The 19,783-nt window shown below is 40.9% G+C and overlaps 1 protein-coding gene and 1 non-coding gene across 2 annotated transcripts; both read left to right on the top strand.

The window, feature by feature from the left end:
* Positions 1-552: 552 nt before the first annotated feature.
* stimate (STIM activating enhance) lies at positions 553-14,637 on the top strand. The gene is made up of 8 exons (XM_074611867.1): positions 553-1,426; positions 4,444-4,492; positions 4,578-4,673; positions 5,790-5,911; positions 6,161-6,273; positions 7,493-7,570; positions 7,798-7,941; positions 11,872-14,637. Exons 1-8 carry the CDS (start codon positions 1,207-1,209, stop codon positions 11,983-11,985), a joined length of 936 nt encoding a protein of 311 aa, XP_074467968.1. The 5' UTR covers positions 553-1,206; the 3' UTR covers positions 11,986-14,637.
* On the top strand, positions 11,517-11,589 carry trnar-acg (transfer RNA arginine (anticodon ACG)). The gene has a single exon. It is a non-coding gene; the product is annotated as a tRNA-Arg (tRNA).
* Positions 14,638-19,783: the final 5,146 nt, after the last annotated feature.

The following is a 19,783-nucleotide window of genomic DNA, read 5'->3' as shown; positions in this document are numbered from 1 at the left end:
TTGCATACAAACTATTAATTAATAATCGATATGTTTTTGAGAATCAACACAGTATCACAAAACATAATATCTCGATAAGAGAGATTTTAATACATCCATGCTGCCTGGGTGTGTTTGTGAATACATTTCCCAGAAGAAGAAGAGGAGGAGAAGGGGAAGAAGAAGAAAAAGAAAGAAAGAAAGAAGAAGAGGAAAAAGAAAGAAAGAAAAGAAAAGAAAAAGAAAGACAGAAAGAAGAATAAGAAAGAAAGAAGAAGAGGAAAAAGAAAGAAAGAAAGAAGAAAACGAAAGACAGAAAGAAAGAAAGAAAGAAAGAAGAAGAAGAAAAAGAAAGAAAAGAAAAAGAAAAACAGAAAGAAAGAAAGAAGAAGAGGAAAAAGAAAGAAAGAAAAAGAAAGACAGAAAGAAAGAAAGAAGAATAAGAGAAAGAAAGAAAGAAAAGAAGATTTTAGCCTGCCTGGGTGTGTTTGTGACTACATTTCCCAGCGTGCAGTTCGGGGGGTGGTGTTACGCACTTACGCACTTACGCAGGGGTCACGTCACACCACGTCTGTCAACATGAGTGGGCTCTGACTGACTGCCGGGCAGAGAAGCAGCTGGATGGATGTAGGAGAGCCGTGACCTGCAATTATTCATATATTACAAAATATATATTTATAAATACACAGACGAGCCGTTTTGATAGACGTTAAAGTCGAGAGGAACCTGCTGTTTTCAACCTATGAGATAAAAAATAGAAGTTTTCTAGCTTAGTGTTAGCTTAGTGGGACTGTTAGCTTGATGGCTAGCTAGCTAATAACGTCTTTATTTTATTACTATGGACGTTTATCTGTCGCTAAAATGTCACTTCCGGTTGACCTGCACTGTAATACACATTATAAATACGTTATAACACTGGTTTAGTGTGTTTAAGTAGCTACATGGTGTGTTTAATACTAATATTAGCTCGCAGGTTGAGCCTCTTTAAAGCTATTGATGTTTAATGTCGGTTAACTTCTGGTAACCTTAACAACCAGAGATGAGTGCAGCATGGATGTGTGAAGCAGGAGGATGAGAGGCAGCTTCAGAGGGAGAGGATGTCACCATCTTTCACCCAACACTGTCCGGCTGAACGTATCGATTAGCTGACCAACAGAAGGAGGACAGGAGGACAGTACAGCTCCTTTATCAGTCAGTGTCGTCCAGCTCTTCTTCTTGTCTTGTCCCATGGCTGCTGCTGCTGTTAGTGGTGTCAACATGTTGGCAGCAGGAGGAGCAGGAGCAGGGCTGCAAGCTGTGTCCTTCACCAACACGTCGGTGCCTGCAGCCAGCCCGACACCACCAGGTACTGATAACACACGGGGCTGCGAGAATGGAGCCCTGATGGACTCGTTTGGGATTTTCCTGCAAGGACTTCTGGCTGTGATGGCTTTCAGCACGCTGATGTGTGAGTATGTGTGTGTCTGATATCTGACACCAGCTGCTGCTGCTGATGGGACAGGGCAATTATCCAATCAGATCACTGAGTTAATCAGATATTGATATCAGCTGATGAGGCTCATGCACTCAGTCTATAACAGGAAAAAGCAAACAATAGTAAGATTTGTTCTTTTTAAAACTCAATGCAGGGCTTTACAGTTCAATGGTGTTCCAGGTTATTGGCTGTTGTTGTTAATAATATATGCTGCTTACTTCCTGGCACATGTTTGACCTTTCCTGCTACATAATAATAATAATAATAATAATAATAATAATTAGGGCTGTCAATCGATTAAAGTATTTAATTGCATGATTGTGCATAATTAATCACTATTAATCACACTTTTTTTTAATCTGTTCTGTACCTTTTAAAGGGAGATTTGTCAAGCATTTAATACTCTTATCAACATTGGAGTGGGCAAATATGCTTGCTTTATGCAAATGTCTGTATTTGAGGTGTAAGAAAAGGTCGAATATCGCGATATTATGGGGATAGACAGGAAGGCAATCCAGGCACTCTGAAATAGTAAAACAAGTGGCAACGAGGAATGAAATATATTAAAAAGCCTTTATTGTAGCAGCTAAATCATTAACAAGCCAACATGTTTCCACCACTGTAGGTCTTCGTCAAGGCTTAAAAACAAACAGACAAAGCGGACGTGGCCTCACCTACAGTATATGGTATCAGCAACCACATGATCACCATAGTATTACAAAATATCACAAAGAAGAATATTCATTTTGCATCCATAGGCAGCTCAGTTTGAGAAAAAGTACACAATAGACATACTGTTACCATAACAAACAGACAAGTAGGACACATCAGACAAAAACACAAAACACATCACAATTAACCATACATAACCCATTAAAAAATTACCATCTGTCCTCTGGATTTACATCTCCTTAGCAGCACATTAATCATTATTTAGCACCAAGATGGACAAAAGCGTTCTTCAGCCTGATCCGATTAAATGTAGGGACTCTAAATTGCCTCTTGGAGGGCAGAAGTTGATACTCCCCATTTAAAACATGCGAGGGATCAGAAGAGATGCTGTTGGCAAGTCTGAGCATGCTCTAGTCATCCGCAGACAAAAACTGTCCTATTGTAGATGTAGAATAACATGTGCAAAGTAAGGTACACTACCTCAAGTGACTATTACAGTTGCTTCACCATAAAAGCTATAATCATCCCTCTTTACTGGGAGTGTTTTTATAAGAACTGTTTTTTGTGCATTTCAAAAAACTGATTTTTCACAAGGGTTGTGCACTAAGCTTGTTTAATCTCTCTCGGTGAATCATCTGGCACAGATTTGTTTCCAACTCTGGTAAAAGTGGCTTTACATTAGAGTTGAGCAGCCAAACTCCTTTTTATATAGACATGGAAAGATTTGCGTAGAAAGAAAAATAACACTTGGGCTTCATGGTTCCATTCAGTCAGTGTCTGGCAGCTGTGTGACCTAATGAGAGCAGTTTAGTGCGTCCCAGTAGCCTCGCAGCGATGAGGAATGTCCAACATTTTAGACCTTTCCTTTTTTCTTGAGGCAGCTCTCTGAGCAGGAGGAGTAGGATGAGGCCTGTGCCTGCGTCCACATCTCACACCCAGCTGCACACAGGGTGTGTTTAGTCTGAAGTCACGCTTGTGCTCAGAGCAGAAACTGAGGTCACAGCTCGCAGTATAGCTCGCCCGCATGAAAACAGAAAAAGCAGTTGAGTAAACGGTTGGGCAACACCACAGTATTTTAGTGATAGTTTTGAGGTTGTCGGCTGTGTTCTCTGTGAATTAAGGGGCTTGTGTAGAAGGAAATAGTCCAGCTGAGGCATCACAGCAAGCTTTGAACAATGCATAATAACATGGTGAAGGTCCACTCTCATTATGCAGCCCTGTGTCATAGGAGTTAAAAGGCAATGGTAGTGGGGGTGTCATGAAAAACAAGACACGATTGTGAAGAAGAGCAAGAGCTTTATTTGTGCTGGACTTACACTGCTTTCAGTGGTGAGCCTTCTTGCATAAAACCCTTCTAACTTCTTCTAAAAAGACCATAACTGAGACACCCCATATATATGTACTTACACATAGTTATTGCAGAGTTTGTTATCTTTGTAACACAAACAGGACTTATTTATTGGGGGCCGGGCACCAGGCTTCTTCTTCTTTTTTCTTCTTCTTATTCTTCTTCTTCTTTTTTTCTTCTTCTTCCTCTTCTTCTTCTTCTTCTTTGGCTATTATTGCATTTTAAAACTTTTAGGACCTAATGATTTAAATAAGGGCTATTAGAGTGTTCATTGTGGGAAGTTGATTCACCTCAAAAAAAATTATCCGCGGAATTACAGACATCTCTTTCCCAATGTAAGTCTATGGGAAAAAGTCTTTTTGGGCCCATTGGCGTGTGACGGACACGGAAGGTGTAGTACCACCGTTTGGCCACTACGAAAATAGGGATCAACGACTGGCGCTCTTCCTGGGGGCTTGCTCCTCCTCCTCTTCCTCCTCCTCCTTCTTCCTCCTCCTCCTTCTTCTTCTTCTTCTCCTTCTTCCCAGGATGTCTTACTTCCCATGCATGAAAATAAACCAAACTTTGTACATAGGTACAGTCCTACGCCAAACTTCCTCAGCTGGCTTTGTGGGCCAATAGTCCTGATGGTGGCACTACAGCAACCGTCTAAAGTTTAAAACTTATCAGGCATATGTGCTACAACTTTGCAACTTCCACCAAAATGTAGACCCAAGTGACCAGATGCTTCAAGCTGGCAGGAATAATACGAAAACATTGGTGAATCCCAGAAATCAATGGGCACTAACAAAATAAGAACGAATCGTGGATAAGAACATTTGTTGTCTTATTTTTGCTTATTATTCTTCCTGCATGAGGCCCAATGTCACACAATGGAAACAAAAGATATTCTGTTTGATTGACTCTCTGTTTGTGAGAGTGATCTGTATTAAAATCCCACTATCTTTGTGGTGCACTCTTTCCTCCACAGTGAAACGCTTCAGGGAGCCAAAACATGAGAGGAGACCCTGGAGGATCTGGTGAGGCGGCTGAGCCAGCTTTAATTCATTTCTTTGCAAATGAATCCCGCTGGAAGCAAATCAAGCGTCCTGTTTCTCTCTGCAGGTTCCTGGACACCTCAAAACAGGCCATCGGGATGCTGTTTATCCACTTTGCCAATGTCTACCTGTCAGACCACACAGAGGCGGATCCTTGTTCGCTGTAAGTCCATCCTGTATTTGACTGTTCTCTTCTGAGTTACCTGATTCTGCATGTTACAGATAGATTTACCCCCAGGTGAATAGGGTAAAAAAATTAACTAATAGATATCATCATGAAACTTCCCCAGTTGATTACTTACATTGAGACAATTATTCTGTGTATTACAAGTTTTCTGAAATGTTATGTTTAAATATGCAAATTAGGCATTATTTTATCAAATGTGTTAATTTGCATACATTTTCAGAACAGAAATCTGAACATTGGATAAAGCCAGGTTAAAAAATCTTGTTTCATTTTGTTGACATATTAGAGTTAAAGGGTTTTACAGAGGGAATGTTGGATATATGTTTTTATCACTACATAAATCAGGAAAAAAACTGTCAACAACCATGAAAAAAAATCTGTTTTTGCCATGTTTTTAGGAATAAAATGTTTTATAAATCAGGCTATGAGTGATATATGAACAAACCCCTTTGTAGAAACCTTCAGAATATTGATAGGAATGAAACTGGAAAGTGTGGTGCTACTGAAGTGGAGATTTCTGGCTCAGTCTGAGAAAAAACTAATTTTGAGAAAACAGCCTTGAAGGATATAGATTGTAAAATTCCATACATTTTGAAGACACTAGAGAGTCACACTACGGAGCCGTTTTGCGAGTACGAGTACATGAGCACAGTATCAGACCGAATACCCGATACTGGTATCGGTATCAGTGCATCCCTACTTACATTAAGACATTTTTTTTTGGATTACAAGTTTTCTGAAATGTTATGTTTAAATATGCAAAAGAGGAATTATTATAAACTTGGTGAATTTAGGAGAAATCTACAGACGCAAATAAACACAGTGTAGTAAAATACCTAAATGTGTATATTGGATGTTTTCTTTCCACTAGTCTGACAGAAGACATGTTACGGAAGCAAAATAGCCCACAATCTCAAAATTGACCCGTGAATGAAAAACAGTGTTTTTGCCAGTGGTGTCTCGCCTTAAAATGGAGGTTCTTTAGATTAGTATACACAAAGTGTTGATTTCTAACTTGGAATCCCTCGGCTGTCCAGCAGGAAAGCTCTTAACTGCAGATTCAAATTACATTCACTCCTCTGTGTCTCCCAGATACCTCATTAACTTCCTGTTGGATGCGTCTCTGGGCATGTTGCTGATCTATGCCGGGGTGAGAGCCGTCAGTGCTATTGTAGAGTGGAGGCAGTGGGACTCTCTGCGTTTTGGTGAATACGGTGAGGACCTTGTGTGTGTGAGTGGTGAAATGGGAGCTCCAGCACATTCCTGTAATGCCCAATGGAGGGCAGTAGCTGCCCTCAGTACTGCAGTGCTGCAATGTCATTTCTTTCCTTCTTTTGTCTCTGAAACAGTTTGTGTCTCACTGAAGCAGTGAAATCTAATATTGATCTGTGCTACATAAGCTGTACACATACCTAAGCAGATTTCTTTGACTGTAATCTGTCTCTCTTTTCCTGTGTGTGTAGGGGAGCCAGTGCAGTGCACAGCGTGGTTGGGCCAGTGTATCCTCTACATCCTCATCATGATGTTTGAGAAAGTCCTCATCATGCTGGTCCTCCTCATCCCCCAGTGGAAGAAGGTCAGAAAAAAAGAGTTGAATCGATTTGAAAATACCGTAAAACTTCAATTAAAAGCCGAGCCCCAGTTAGACACAGAGATGATCTACTATAAACAATATCAATTATAATCAGCACATAATGTAATAAAACCTTGAGCGCATAATGTAATAACAGTTTACAGAACATTATTACATTATAACCTCAGCAAAAAAAAGTTGAATAATGTAATAAATTTAGTGCATAATGTAATAATAATAATTAAAAAAAAGTACTCTCCTTGTCTTTTTACGGTACAGGAACCCTCTAGTTTTACAAGTGGAGGAGATAATTTAAAGCAACTGGACTGTTTGGTCAAGAGGACATTTACATCAATCAGTTCAGCCTCTTGGATGTGAGACTACAAGATATCCAGTGACCTGGACAAATGAGAACCTTTACAGAGATGATGCTGAATTTAATATACTGGTGATTCTTAGCATGTGAAATAATTGTTCAACACAGAATTATTCCAGTTCTTCAGTACTTTATTTTGGAGTATGGGAACCCTTCTTTTATTTAATACATGATGCAAGAGACATATTTACTATCAACCCTAATGTTTATTTTGTAAATGTACAACAACATTTTACAACTAGAAACACAACAAGAAACATTATTACATTATGCTCTGAATTTATTATACAACTTCTTTTTTGCTAAGTTTATAATGTAATAATGTTCTCATAATGTAATAACTTATTACATTATGAACAAAACTGTTATTACATTATGTTCTGATTAATACATTATGAGCTTTTGTTACATTTAAATAATGATATTATGCGCAGTTATTACATTATGAGTTGCTAAACACGACTATTGACTTATCGTGGTGCTTCTGCATCCAATGTGAAGACGCAATTAGTCTACCAAAAAACCACAGGAGGACTTTTCTAAATACTGTAGAGCATGCTCATTGATTTAAAACCTTCACAATCCCCTCAGCAGATCTGTTCAACATTTTTTCACGTATGGTAAACACTTCTTTAGATTACTTTCCATTTGCAGACGGTACTCTCTTTCTGATGATGCTTGGAAGTTTCCAAGTTGTGGTGTGTGCTCCAGTGGCCCATCCTGCTACTTTATTATTGCCTCTAGTGCTGATCTTTGAACTTTCTAGTCTAAGGCTCGGTGTGCTGTCTGTGTTGCGGTGTAAATGCTGATGTCTTAGCTTGTGTTGTATATGTTTGTGTGTCGCAGCTGGCTCACCTCAACCCCATACAGAATCCTGACCTGGAACTGGCCATCGTCATGCTCATCGTCCCGTTCTTCGTCAACGTAAGTCTGCTGTTACTATGTGTTTTCCTTTGCACCCTGATTTAACAGCTCTTGCTACACCAACGCTACACATGTCTAGTGAGATTCATACCATGGTCATTGTCTTGTGTGTGTATGAATGTAAAATAAAATCTTCAGAGTTTTGGTGTATAACAAAAACATTACTTCTGTTAATTCCCTTTGGGGGAAATATCATTCACCACAGTATTTTCTGTGTTTTCCTTTAGGCCCTCATGTTTTGGGTGGTAGATAACTTCCTTATGAAGAAGCACAAGACAAAAGCAAAGCTGGAGGAGAGAGAGGAGGACTCGCGGGGGAACAGCAAGGTGCGCTACAGACGAGCTCTCTCCCATGATGACTCAGAGTCAGAGGTAAGTCCCCCTGTAGTAATACATCTGTAGGGTACACCAGGGATAAGAAAAGATCACTAGCTAAACGGTGACTACATTTACATGCACAAAATATTCAGTTTTTTGTCCTTATTCCGAAAAAGACAATATTCCTACAAAGTATGGAGGACGGAACCTGACAAAATAAAAGATAAATTAATAAATGACTCAATAAATAAATACATAATGAGGCAGAAATGCATAAAGAAATGTAAAAAGAAATGTATAAATAAAAGAATACAGAAATAAATACGTTTGGAGAAATAAATAAGGGGTGAAATGCAAAGGGAAGATCATGCAGAAATTGGGCAAAAGTGATGTGAAGTGAAGTGCAAAAATAGATAGATTAAAAGTAAATGCAAAAATAAATGAAAATATTTTAGAATTAATAAAAATAAATAAATAAAATTGAAAATTTGAATCAGAATAATCAGAAGAGTAAATAAATAAGTGAATTAATAAAAAGATGAATAAATAAAAAGGCAAACTTAAACCGACATATTGCTTGGTATTAATTCTGCACACCCTCAGTCTGAAGAGGAACGTGTCCTAGAGCTGTTATGGTTGCCCACTAGATCATGGTTTATAAGCTTGTAAAGCAGATGAGCCCAACGCAGAGCTCTGCTCCAGACACACAACCAACCATTCATACGCCCACCAGCACATGAAGTCATGACACCAGGCTTGTATAAAGCACATTTTCAAGAACATTTACCCTAGATTTTTCACCGGAATCTGGTTTCTTCCTTACATGTACGTATGTAGGGCAGCCCGCTCTTAGTCGATTAGTTGACTAATTGGTCTTTTTTGTCTTAAGCCGCCCACACATGATCAGCAGTAAAATCGCTCTGAGCTGGCTGTGCCATTGTTTTCCTTTGGGGAGAGCATACCGAAATCGCCACCGAGCGATGCGCTCATGGTTCAAATTATTTCAACTTTGACCGCGGTTTCAAAGCGCAACCAATTAGAGCAGCTGCAAATATTGTTGTTGCCTGGTAATGGTGAATGGCGTTCCTTGTGCTCTTTTTGGTGACATATTATACCTGCTGCCTCTGCAAAGCTCTGTGCACTACCTCGTGGTGGGCGGAGACCAAATTTCGTATCATGTGAAGACAACTTTAGTCGACTAAGATTAATTTAGTAAATTCAGTGTTTGTTTGTTTTTTTAAGCTTTTTAATGCAGAATGACTTATTTCCTTATGATCACATCACTGGTAAACACCAGATATAAAGTGGTGCTTTTGTGTGATTCTTTGTGGGGAATGTCAGTTTTACAGATCTGTCGATTAAATCAACTAATCGAGCGTTAGTCGACCAAGAATTTCTTTTGTCGAGGACAGCCTTGCATGTTTGAATGCGGCCCTTGAAGTTTGAACTACCACACTGTTTCTGATCTTGCATTCTCCACACATAATAAAGCGTTCCCAGGCCGCGCCCGCTGTTTTAGGCATGTACTCTGGAATTTCTGGCCTTTTAAAGAAGACAGCAGTTGAAGTACCACATACTGTCTCTAGAGGGGATATTGTTCCTGTGGCACGATGTGATATCTGATACTGTGATTGTCACTGAGGACTTCTATCCAGTCCAGCACCTAAGAGGTGAATCAGGCGGAAGATGGAAGGACACTATCGCACTGACAAAACAACAAATGTATCTCAATCGCTATTATGTCTTCATCATAGTTATGGGCTGGTGTCATCAGTGCAATGGAGCTTTTTTTTAGTTCCTAGAAGGCTAGTACAAAGCAGGCTGCTGATTTCTCACAGGTATATAGTTTCATGTAGCTTTGAAACTCTCGAAAGCCACAAAGTTATGTTCCCTGACCGGGAATCGAACCCGGGCCTCGGCGCACCAGGGAGCTGTGAGTATCAGCGGTTGTTAGAGATACAGCACCAACCCAATCTGATCTATTTAATATTAATTGGGGAAGGTGAGACACTGACTTAAGTTGGACACTTATATCACACTTATAATTAAAAACAGTGAAGCAGTCGGGTGTGTCTCACCAACACACAGTGTAGTTTTACTGCTTCATCAAATCTGTGAATTGAGAGGAAAAACTGCCATGGCCATTTTCAAAGGGGTCCCTTGACCTCTGACCTCAAGATATGTGAATGAAAATCAGTTCTATGGGTACCCACAAGTCTGCCCTTTACAGACATGCCCACTTTATGATAATCACATGCAGTTTGGGGCAAGTCACAGTCAAGTCAGCACACTGACACACTGACAGCTGTTGTTACCTGTTGGGCTGCAGTTTGCCATGTTATGATTTGAGCATATTTTTTATGCTAAATGCAGTACCTGTGAGGGTTTCTGGACAATATTTGTCATTGTCTTGTGTTTATTTCCAATAATAAATACAGACATGCAGAACACGCTGTTGAACGGGCTGTAAAACATGTGATATCATTCTTGCTATGGTCACATAATGAGGCAGAGATGAGAAATAAAAGTCAGACAGAAGTCAAGAGGAAGTAATCAGGTATGCAGGTTTGGGTTTTGGCTGCTGATCTGTGTTTGCTGAGGGTGGCACAACACAGTGTGCCAGAGGTGCAATGGGTAAGGTCCTACCTTTGACTCCTGGCTGGCTCATGAATAAACCTGACCAGCATCACTGTGTTGGTCTGAAGTCTGAAGCAGACACAAGCTAAACACTGTCCATGACCATGGGCCTGTACTACGAAGTAGGATTTGGCATTAGCGAGGTAACTTCAGGGTTAACTCTGGGTTTTCAATCCTACGACGGTCGTTAACTTCTTACCGGAGTAGATCGCCATGGTAATTTATGCTGAACACCTAACCTGCTCCGGAGCAGGTTAGATAACGAGCCAGATAACGAGAAGATACCCTGGGTATGTTGAACTCGCTTCGTGGTACAGGCCTCTGGTTTATCCAAAATAGTTTTACTTGGAAGTGTTTACAGTGGTCAAATGATTGTCAAAATCAAGGCCAGATTATACACTTTGGTCATGTCCTCATATAGTGGATTTGTCATCTCCCATTTGTGGCACATTCAGCTTTTAGGTCAAACACTGAATCCAATTTGTGTCTGAGGTCAAGTACAGTACAGTGACTCTGTCCCAGAGGGGACAAAAGCAGTAAAGCACAGAGTGGACTTTAAGTCATGTTCGCCTACTTTCTTATTCATTAAAAAAAACTCATTAAATTCAATATCAGATGGAAACCCATGTTTAATTTTAAATTTGCTAACAGACAACAAAAATCTAACTGCTGATATTTGGGCCTTTGTGCTAAAGAATTTGAGCAACACAGTGTTGTTTCTGGTATAAATAGTTGCGGCATTTCCTGTCAGCCACGTGTTTTACGTTTTTAGATCACAAAAGGAAATGTAAAGCTGCTTTTCGAGGCATTTTAACATTTGAATGGTCAAAGCAGTGCAAACAAAAGCCAGCTTTGTGGTGTGTTTCACTAGCTGCGTGCGTTCTGCAGCTGGCCTCAGAGAGCACGCTCTCAGCAGCATGCGGAATGGTGGGGGAAGGGCTGAGCTGCACTCACACACACATAATCGTTTCTGCAGCAGTGAGCATGCAGGCGGGCCAGTGGCGCAATGGATAACGCGTCTGACTACGGATCAGAAGATTCTAGGTTCGACTCCTGGCTGGCTCGTTAATCTTTTCCTTATGGCTTAAATTAGGCTGAAATGCAGCATGCGCTGATGTTGATTATCAAAATAAAATAATCACTCAGGTTTTGTTGAGAAGAAACTAGCGATTGAGACCATAAACTCATGTTTAAAATGTTTACTGAGGTAATAAATCAAGTGAAAAGCAGCTTTTTTTCCATCCATATGTGAAGTGCAGTATTCCTTTATGGTGCTACCATGAACCTGTCTCCCACTCAGACAATTCGACCAAATATTTGTCTGTCTCTCTTTCCTGTTTTTTTTAGATCCTTTTCTCAGCTGACGATGAAATGGATGAGTCGGACGAAGACGATGTTCGTCGGCTCACCGGCCTGAAGACGGTTAAGAAGAAGAAGCTTCGCATGGGGATCCCCGTTTGACCCGTGTGCCGAGCTAAACTGCTACCATCAAACGGTAGCTGTTCACCTCGCAGGCACACACGTACATTCCCCGTACCTCCACAGATGTCAGCCGTGGGAGTCGACACAATCTCTTCAAACATAGGCTGCCCTTTGATGACAGAAGAATATACAGTACTTCCCTTTACTGTTGACTCCTGGAGGACTTCTGCATAAACAATGTCTAACCTGGGATTTAACTAAACACACTGGGAGATATTTCTCGCGGTTATCTAGGTACTTTGGATCACTGTTGCATTTCGACATGGCGCTCCTGGGACGAGTGTTGTGTTTAAAGACACTGTTTGGGAAAAAGAGTCCCACCATGAACAAACTTAATATTGTTAAATCCGTTATAATAGGAAAATGTTAACACTGATTTAATACTGTTTGGACTCCAGTGGTGTCGTGTGTATGGGTGGTCCAGGATCAGGTTGGTTGGACTAAATCTAAATGGCCACAACAGAACCAAACATCATGCAAACAGTTTGTTACATTTGATAGTCTAACGTGTCCTCTACAGTGATTGTATTCCTGATGTAGATTCCATGTAAACTTTGTCCTCTTGTTTTCTCATATAGATGTACCATCATGGCCTGTGATGTGTGTGAGGGTGGATGTGAGGGTGTGTACAGTTGGACACACCTCTAATTTAGAGGAGTTTTACGTCTGTTTGACTCACCGTATGGACCACATTCACACAGAGGCCATTTTGCTCTTACGTCACCCTCAGGGTGGGATGGATCTCTGGCAAGTAGTCAGACAGCTGTATAGCTATGGTGAAGCGGTCCAAACATTTAACTTGTGTACCACAGCTAAGTGCTGAAACAATCAAATGTCGACGGATAAGTCTGTAAAGATCCCCAAAATAATCCAAACAAAGGGATACAGCGACTGGATTGAAGGTTACATCCACAATGTTGAAAGAGAAACCACCGGCACTCGGTGTGCTGCTATTTGACATTAGCTAAGTTAAGTTGGCAAGTAGCTAACTTGCTAGATAGAGTTGTTATAAGGAAATAGTGCCGTGGCTTGAAGAGGTGATGTTACAATTAACTATTTTGTCAGAAGAGATCACCTCTGTTGGCCTATTAGCTTGATATATTAGTAAGTCAGGGCGAACTCACAAATTCACCTGGTAAACAAACACATAACGTGACTTAATGTTCATGTTATATGGTGACCAGACGTCCCGGTTTCAAGCTGGGTGTCTGGATTTGGCTATTAGTGCAATTCACTACTTTTAGGACCTAATGAAGGGCTATTCAAGTGTTTGTACTGGGAAGTTGATTCACCTCAAAAAGAATTATCCGCTGAGTTACAGACGTCTCTTTCCCAATGTAAGTCTATGGTAAAAAAGTATTTTTGGGCTCAATGGCATCACGTGACGGACACGGAAGTTGTAGTACCACCGTTTGGCCACTACGACAATTGGCATCAACGACCTGCGCTCTTCCTGGGGGCTCGGTCTGACTACTTTCCAGAGATCCTTCCCACCCTGAGCGTGACGACATAAGAGAAAAATGGCCACCGCAAGAATATGGTCTACTGATGCAACTCTTAACACTTTCCAGCACAGTTACACGCTTAACTTCTACATATCTTGTATGTAATGTTACTCATGTCAAAGGGAGCACATTAATGCTTGCAGCAACCTTCCATTTTTATCTCCTGTACTTTCAACTGTTGAACCTGTAGGACTGCAAGAACCACAATGCAACGTTCCTCTGATTAATATCAGCTCAGCATGTGTTGTCCGTCACAAGACTGCAGTCTCTCTGTTTGTTTGTGACCGTTTTACTGATGTGCTCTGACTGTTCTTTGTCTGTGTCTCATTTCAAGTTGTTTTTATATATAGTTTTTGAGTGTTATTTTCGGGCCAAAAAGGTGACTATGCTTGTTCCAAAAGTGTTCTTTATTCCTTAACTCCAACGGGGAGAGTAGATATGGGAACCAATTCTTGCACAATTTCCCATTTATCACAGCTTTCACCTTTCCTTTTGTGTTTGTGTGATTTTTTCTTTTTTTTTTTTGTTACAATAATGTGCCTGAGTGAAATTACCAGCAGGTGTTTTTGTTTGTTGGTTTGATTTCGTTTTTTGGACTGTTTTATCCAGAGCTCCAGATGTTCAGGCATGAAGCAGCATTCAGCAGGCTCTGATGTTAAGAATGTGACATGCATAGACCTCTAAACTGTTAAGTGACTGTGGACCAAGACAGTCGGGAGAAAGGGTGATTGTGTATGTGTGTGTGTTTGTGTGTGTGTGTGTGTGCATGCCAGTGTATATATACAGTATACCTGCATGTACTGGCGTGTGCTGGATGCATGTGTGCATAGTTGGTGTGACTGCTGGTCCTCTTTTAAAGTAAATGGAGAGTGACAGATACTGTGACTAGTATGGTGGTGGTGGTGATGATTTCATTATGATGTTTTTGGCATGTTGGCAAGGAATAAATGACTGTGCATTTTAAAGGAGGAAAGTGCAGCAGCAGTTATAGGAACTCTCTGCTCAGCCAGGACAAAGACGGCTTTTAGTATTTTACAAAAGTGAAACTACTAGATGATTATAAAGGAAAGGGATGGAGTTAAATTATCATTCTAAATGCTTTTCCAATAAAAGATGTGATACACTATCTTGATAGCTGTTTAATTTCTTTTAATTTTTACTACTGAGCCATTGTCAATGTTATCAATTCCACCTGTGCTTTTCCTGCTGTGACAAGTGAAAATGTCTGATGGGAAAAGGGGTCTATTGTGTCACCCGATTAGTCTGTTGTCAGGCTATTATATAGGCGTTATCAGTCGCTATAAGCCCCATAAATGTGGGTCAATAAGGGCCTACTACACCCATTAGTAGGTTTTGTCATCTATTCACATGGTAGATCACCGAAAGAAGGTATAAAAGAACATGACAGTGACCTCTAGCGTACGTAGTAAGTATGACAGGAGCAGAAGCAGAAGTCAGGCGTTGTAGTATAGACTGTGAAACTCCATAAGAGGTGGAGGTTGTGCTTATAGATTACTCGGTTATAGATCGGTGTTAACTTTTGGTCTACCTGCCACTGTGGCTGGTGGACTCCAAAGTCTACCAGCCACTCGATAGATTACCATTGGTTTGTTTTGGCTGGTGAGGGAAGTAAATCTAGCAGCCACTTGCATATTTTACCAACATTTGGCTGGTGGCTGGTACTAATTTCCAACCCTGATTGCCCGATATTGCCAAGAAAGTGAAAGTGAAAGTAAATTGTTTGTTCCATTGCAACATCAGCAACAAAGCTGCGCCCCCCGCCATTTTGGACTGAAACAACCACCGGACGCCAGTAAAACGTCCGCCTAAGAAGTGCCGTACAAAAGTAAAATATTTTATAAATATAATAAGTATCCAAAATGACGACAGCAGCTGTTGTAAAAAAAACAAAAAAACACCGGAGTTTCGTCTCTTTGCTTCTATAGTCTTTGGTACCACTCAATGCCTATTTAAAGTGGCAGTAGGCAGTATATATTTGGCATCATTTGGCAAAAATTCCATAATAACCTTTCAGCATATTGTAATTCAAGTGTTCTGAGAGAAAACTAGACTTCTTCACCTCCTCATGACTCTGTTTTCAGGCTTTAGAAAATCTAGCTTTTGACCAATCAGAAGTCGTTTCATTGAGAGAGCGTTCCTATTGGCTGTGCTCCGGTCATGTGACCAGAACTTGGCGTTCCTTCACCAGATTTTACAATGGCAGCAGCGTTACAAACTTTCTCATTTTACAGCTAAACCGTGCACTACAAGATGATTCTGAAAACATTTGAGGAGAGAAATAGGCATTACAGTAACAGAATATTGATTCATATTTGATCAGTGCTGACTAGTTTGACCGTTTGGTCGGAGTTGGCGAGTGATTGACAGCCGGCAGCTGGACAGCAGACCTCAAATCAGCTCTGACTGGTTGTTTTCCTCCGGTCTGTGAAATCTTGAAGATGGCGTGAGGAGCACCGGAGGACACAGAGGCACATGATTTTTTTCAGGTTACATGTTTCATGTACTACTTTCACATATAGCGATTTATAAAAATAACTTTTTTTAATCATATTGGCTCTAATCTCGCCTACTTCAGCTTTAGCGGCCTGATAACAGTCAAATCGGGTGCAACTGTTATATTTTAGAAAAGCCTGTACATGTATTGATGATATTTTTCACTCCCCCATGTTGAGGTAAGGCTGGCCTGTTTAGTTTCCAGGTAGAGTATGGTAACTGCTATTTAGGATTTTCTACCAACGTCACCATCTCTTTGATGAAGTAGCCTACATCTCCGACACTTTAACAAAACCGTGTTCCCTGACCGGGAATCGAACCCGGTCAGGGAACACGCAAGCATCGGTCGAGCTCATCCATCATTTGAGAGCCAATCATCTTGCGTATCGCTACCAAGATTCTACCAAGATTTGACCAATCGGAGGCCGCCCTGCTACCAAGAATGGCGACAGCCAATCACCGTCCGTTGCGTCTACCAAGATTTGACCAATCACACTCGCTATCGCTACCAAGATTGACGCCGGAAGCCACGCCCCTAGAAATCAACGTCAGGTCCCTTCAACGGAAAGTCAAGTCCTTCACCAGCATTTCTTTTCGACCCGACGTCTTTGCTATAGTTTGGGTAAGTTCATCGTTTACATTGGTGGCGAGCCAGCACGCTAGCGAGCTAATGTCATATCCACGTAACCTGGCTATCTCACACTAGTTGAAGTCGCGAACGACTCTCCATTCATAACCAGCTGACGTCAGCTGATATGATACTATGCTTTATTTTAGGCAGCTGACAACACTAGTGTGTTAGCCTGTCTGTTTACATAGCACATTATGTAGCCCTACAGTTAATAACGGGCTGGCTATTTGGTAATAACACTGACGTTAACGTTAATCAATAGTACAAGACAGAAAATACGTAGTCCACAGTTTACCAACGTAATCTATGTTTCCACTCTTTATGTGTGGATCAGTCTATGTATTTGGTATTTTGCTGAGTATGCTAATGTAGCCCCTGTGTATATGAATTGTTTCAGAATGTTATAGTGTTAAGTTACAGGTTGTAAAGCAGTTGAGAATAAGACATGTAATGCATAGGTCCAGTAAGGTACTCACCTGGTAACTAGTTTTAAAAAATTAAATTGTTTACAGATTCTGTATAGTAAGTACATTATTAGAAAACACTGTATCACAGACAGACAGAGGCAACTAAATGTTGCATAACCTCTTTTGCATGAGAAGTAATGGACACAGAGTGTAATTTATGTTAGTTTAGCTAGATTGGAGATCAGGATACAAGGATGTATTGTCATATGCATAAATAAACAAGTTATCAATGCAATGACATTCTTAGTTTGCTGGATCACTATTCTGTAGTGAAATATACTAGAAGTAAATATGAAATTAAGAAAGAAGAAAGAAATTATAACATAACATATAGCAGGCCATAATGTTACAATATAAGAGGACAGACCAAGCATATTCTAACTGTTTTTTTTTTTCCCCAATCATACAGAATGGAGCCTAAATTTAGGAGGAGGGGGGATGGCCATGCTAGCCTCTTCGACACAGAGGAAGCAAAACGAATTAAGAGGGAGAACAGGCAATGGGTGCGGGCTCTGTCGCCTGAGAGGGTGAAAGAGTGCGAAGATGGCTGTTCTGCGTCGCGGTGGAGACCCGGAGAATATGCAGCATGTCCTGGGCCAACATCAGATGCAGTTTGGGATATTCAGGGGCCAAACTTTTCAATGGGTGGCAGAAAATGCGTTGGGGTATGCAGGTTATGTGGTGGCATCAATGTCAGAGGAGTCAGGAAACTCTGATTCACACAACAACCTCGTCAACAAAAGAGCCTTCCAGGGGTACATCTCACATTATCCTGCAGGCCGTTATGCCATCCAGGTCAAGCGGGAGGTGAGATCCGCTAGAAGCCAGAGCCAACCTGCCACTGCTGCTGCTGCCACCTCCACACAGCCGCCCTCCAACTCACCACGGCCCTCAGCCTCTTCTCGAGCTACAACCGCCACACAGCCGCCCTCCAGCTCACCACGGCCCTCAGCCTCTTCACGAGCTGCAACCACCACACAGCTGCCCTCCACCTCACCACGGCCCTCAGCCTCTTTGCGAGCTGCCACCTCCACACAGCCGCCCTCCAGCTCACCACGGCCCTCAGCCTCTTTGCGAGCTGCCACCTCCACACAGCCGCCCTCCAGCTCACCACGGCCCTCAGCCTCTTCACGAGCTGCAACCACCACACAGCCGCCTTCCAGCTCACCACGGCCCTCAGCCTCTTCACGAGCTGCAACCACCACACAGCCGCCCTCCACCTCACCACGGCCCTCAGCCTCTTTGCGAGCAGGCCATCTCCACCTCAAAAATCACCTTCGTCAGCCCAGAGAGCCTGCCTCCTGCAGTTGAAAGGAAAGGAAGACCCTGTATGCCTAACAGCAGTGTGGCAAATCCCCACATCTTTGTTTTGCCCCCTAATACTGCAGGGATGGCCCAGCTAAAACAAAGACTGAACATAACTCCATCTGCTGGTCTTAGGCCGCCCTTCCTTGCAGCTCTCGAGCCGCCTCTCCAGGCAGTTCCCCAACCTCTCAGACCTCTCCTGCTTGCGCCCAGACCTCTCCTGTGTGCAGCCCAACCTCACCTGCCTGCACCACAACCTCTCTTGCCTGCCTTCCAATCTGTGGTTCCTGCAGGTTCTTCCCTGACAGATGTGCCTTACACCACTCAAAATTACCACAAGAGGAAAAGACAGGAGGAGGAACAGAGTGGCAAAAGGAAGAGGAAATACTCTAGGAAGAGTGACGCCATCACCTGCAAGCAGTGTCAGAGGGAGCGGGACCCTGCCACCCACCAACAGTACTTTGGGAATTGGTACTGCCAGGCCACAGCCACCGTGACTCTGGCTGAGTGGAGGGCTGCACTTGAAGCCCGGGGATATGGCACAAAAAAAGATACTCGACCCTGATAACTCTGTTCACATTAGCCTATATTGTATTGTATTATATACTATTTCATATACTGTATTGTATTCTAGTAATATAGTATTAATAATAATCTATTATATTCTATTATACGATACTATATTCTATTCTATTCTATTACATGGTATTATATTATATTATATGGTATTATATTATATTATATTTTATTATATTGCATTATATTATATATATATTATTCTAGTAACAATAGTATTTATAATATATATTTTTTATTGTATTATATATATTCTGTTCTATTTTGTTCCATTACATTGTATTCCTGTTGATTTTATTGTTGATAAATGTATATACCACTGATTGCACTGATTTTATTACTGTACTGTTTAAAATTTGTTTATAATAAATATGTTATTAAGATGACTCAATACAAGTGTTCTTTTTCATTCAAATACAATGTATAGCATACCACTGAATTATATTATATACAATAAATATATATATACTCTTCTAGTAATAATAGTATTAATAATAATCTATTTTATTAGTCTACATTATATTAAATTATATTATAATATTATATATAAACTATTCTGTCCTGTTCCTAAATGATAGGCTATTAATTAATCACAATGGCAAGTGTATAAAGTTAATAGTCAATGCTTGTGATAAACAAAATATTGTAATATTTACATACAGCACACACTGCTTAATTTCTACCATAGATTAAGCACAACAGACAATATTAACACACCGTTTGAACCGCCTTAATAATAAAGCCAATTACATCTTTCATATCATTACAACACGGGATAC

Source organism: Sebastes fasciatus, chromosome 1, assembly GCF_043250625.1.
Source record: "Sebastes fasciatus isolate fSebFas1 chromosome 1, fSebFas1.pri, whole genome shotgun sequence".
Taxonomy (NCBI): Eukaryota; Metazoa; Chordata; class Actinopteri; order Perciformes; family Sebastidae; genus Sebastes; species Sebastes fasciatus.
The sequence above is the reverse complement of the archived record's forward strand: the minus strand, read 5'-3'. Positions and strand labels throughout refer to the sequence as shown.

Coding starts and splice junctions, on each gene's coding strand:
- stimate (XM_074611867.1), top strand. CDS start 1,207: ATGGCTGCTGCTGCTGTTAGTGGTGTCAACATGTTGGCAGCAGGAGGA. Junction 6,274..7,492: donor TCATCCCCCAGTGGAAGAAG/GTCAGAAAAAAA, acceptor TGTGTGTCGCAG/CTGGCTCACCTCAACCCCAT. Junction 7,571..7,797: donor TCGTCCCGTTCTTCGTCAAC/GTAAGTCTGCTG, acceptor GTTTTCCTTTAG/GCCCTCATGTTTTGGGTGGT.